General features: G+C 39.0%; 1 protein-coding gene across 1 annotated transcript in view; it reads left to right on the top strand.

The window, feature by feature from the left end:
• LOC118478324 overlaps nucleotides 1–2,863 on the top strand; it is a 15,533-nt gene that overhangs the window by 9,337 nt on the left and 3,333 nt on the right. The window contains exons 4-5 of the mRNA XM_035971758.1: nucleotides 1,375–1,561; nucleotides 1,960–2,127. Coding sequence (XP_035827651.1) covers nucleotides 1,375–1,561; nucleotides 1,960–2,127 — 355 coding nt within the window. The remainder of the gene's footprint in view (nucleotides 1–1,374; nucleotides 1,562–1,959; nucleotides 2,128–2,863) is intronic.

Below are 2,863 nucleotides of genomic sequence, written 5' to 3'. Positions count from 1 at the left end.
ACACACAAACACACACACACACACACACACACACACACACACACACACACACACGCACGCACGCTCACAAACACACACACACAAATACACACATACCAACACACATACACACACATGCACATAAACCGCCTCGCTGGCCTCTTGGTAAGGAGCCCGCTTTGAGAGATCTAGAGGAAGGTTAATAATCTTATAAAAGCACTAAAACTCAATAGAAACGAATTTTTTAAAGTCAATCCAAGTGTAAAAGTGAAAGATCAACAGTCGATAACAGCTAGCAGGCCACGCCCACACAGTCAGCTGTTTACGTAAACAAGCTTGAAGTGAGCTGGAAGTTATCCCTTTTATTCCGTTTTACCAATCAGAGTTGTCTACATTTCAGAAAATGTATGCTCGGAAAGGGGTCAAAATCTTAAAATAGTTGCGAATGAAGAACGTTGAAGCAATGGTGGCCATGAGGCAATGGTTCTAAAAATAATCTCACAGCTACACACTAGCAGTGTCCAAGTTCCTTTACTTCGTCACCCAAGCTCACAGCAAACCACACACACCTCCAAAATAAATCAAAATAAAATATTTATATTCGATTATAGTTGTTTATCTTTATCTTAAAAGAAGCAGAAGACATCAAACTTTCAATATATTCAAAAAACACAAATTCCATGGAAAATCACATTTTTGCCTTTCGAGCCTCGTAGCTGATAAAAGCACACTGCACACTGATATTGACTGTGAGAGACAGAAATATTATGTAACTCACGCTCAGGCTTAGGTCTTCTAGTTTTGTGCTTGAATTTCTTGGACTAACTGTTTGAGGGAGGGTGTTTATAATTTTTTAAAATTGTGTAGTCTACCGCTTTTTGACGGACATTGAACTAGTTCTGTTTCACATTTGAACTATGTAACCTTTTCCAGCTCGTTTTCTTTTACAATTTTTTTTTAATTCTAAAAACCAATTTTCGACTTTTTTCAATTTTTGGAATTATCTGTTTTAACAAACAGTATGTTTTGTTTCATAATTTTGACACAAATAGGGTATCGATGTTTAGTACCTGGGACCAGTTTGAAAAAGCAAAAGACGGTGAACGATTTTCCATGCTATCTGTCGTAACTGGGGGGGGGATTTATACATATTTATGTTGTCTCCATACACACTAAATGAATATTTGCCCCAAAAACAGACCTTAAGACCAAAATACATTGTCTTTAGAATTCAGGAAAAGAAGTGCTTGGGGTTTTTTTCTTTTTAACTCTACTTCAGTCCTTTTCTCTGCGCGTGAGGATATGACATTGTGGCTATTATCGTACAGATTCCACTTCAGCATCTACGTACTGGACAACTGCTCTAATGTTTTATGCTTTTATTTCTTCTTACAGATCAGCAGCTGACTAAGGATATCAGCGGTTCGGATACCATGAGCACTCTAGGAGGGCCTATTGGGGCTTCGATCTTCCTTGTTATAGCTTTCTTATTTTGCTTCTTGTTTGCCTGGATTAAAAGGCACCGACAAAAGAGACAGGCCAACCGTGACACGCTAAATCGGACAATTGCCGCAGTGCATAGGTGAGCTTCTTTGGAGATGGATCTGGATGTCCATGCTATAGTGGCTAGGATTTTCGTGTTGCATACAGAACAGACTTGAGCTTAATTCCCGAGTGAGGACGTTTTTCTTTTGTCTTATGTTTGTTAGCGGGTTTTTTGTTGTTGTTGTTTTTTTTGCTTTTTTTTGGGGGGGGGGTTGTTTTGTTTTGTTTTACTTTTGTTGTTTGTTTGTTTTTTCAGCATCTCCAATGTCTGCTGGAGTAATGTATCCCTCTTAGCCTGGGTAGACCCAGATAGGTCGGGTTGAAGCAACCCTCCTTCTAAATTATCTAAATAGTGTCGATTTGGGATTTGGTCCATAAGAGCAGCCCTTGAGGAGAAACTGGGATTTTCTATGTTTTGCTTTAATTTCTTTTCAGGCGAGGGTCTTCCATATATACCGTGAGACCAGAAGTAGAGGATATTTCTAGCCTCCCACCTCCATACGCCTCCTACGCCAGCCCTGGATATGATCTGGAACCTCCTCAGTATCCAGCCACGGAACGTGACATCAGCCTCACAAATCAGCGCCAGGACTCTCCTCCCAGGTCAGAGCTCATAATTTTTTTTTTATTATTAGAACCTGTAGATTAAAGACAATGGAAACTGTTGATACCAACGGAAACAATTAGGAAGGGACAAGTTCAGTGTCTGGGACACGTCTATATAAAGCCTTTGAACATTTGGTGAAATAGAAGGAAAAAGGAAAAGAGGTCGACCGAGAATACCGTTATTAATGCACTTGAACAGATGGTGTAAGAGAAAAGTATGAGATAGCCTAGTATATATTTTAGAGCATCCGAGTAGCGACATGAGTGATGAACCATGAATTGATTGACGATGCCTGTCTCAGATCTGGCATATGAAGAAGAAAACTTATGTTAGCTTCCAATGAAAAAAAAATGCTTGCGTTCTGACTTTCCCTCATTAGACTTCACAAGTTCTCTTTAAGAACCTTCTCTTTCCAGTAAATTAACAGTGTTGGTTTTTCACTGTCAATTTTCTGACAGCTTTACAGAACTTTCGATGCTGGCTCTTGTATAAGAAATGAAACGATAAAAGAGATGTTGGATGCCACTGCAACAGTGTAACGTGCGTACCTGTGAATTATGTATAGTAATGCCGACTCAGTGTCTAGGGTTTTTTTTAAATCGAATTAATTCTTTTTAAACTCAAGAAAATGCGTAAAATCTTGAACTGGTCTAACTATACAAAAAATATTTTTGAATAAGTTATAATGATTTTGATCCAGCAACCTCCCTTCCCCCCCTAGCTCACCTAGCC

This window comes from Aplysia californica, unplaced genomic scaffold (assembly GCF_000002075.1).
Source record: "Aplysia californica isolate F4 #8 unplaced genomic scaffold, AplCal3.0 scaffold00019, whole genome shotgun sequence".
NCBI lineage: Eukaryota > Metazoa > Mollusca > Gastropoda > Aplysiida > Aplysiidae > Aplysia > Aplysia californica.
This window is presented reverse-complemented; position numbering and strand designations above follow the sequence as displayed.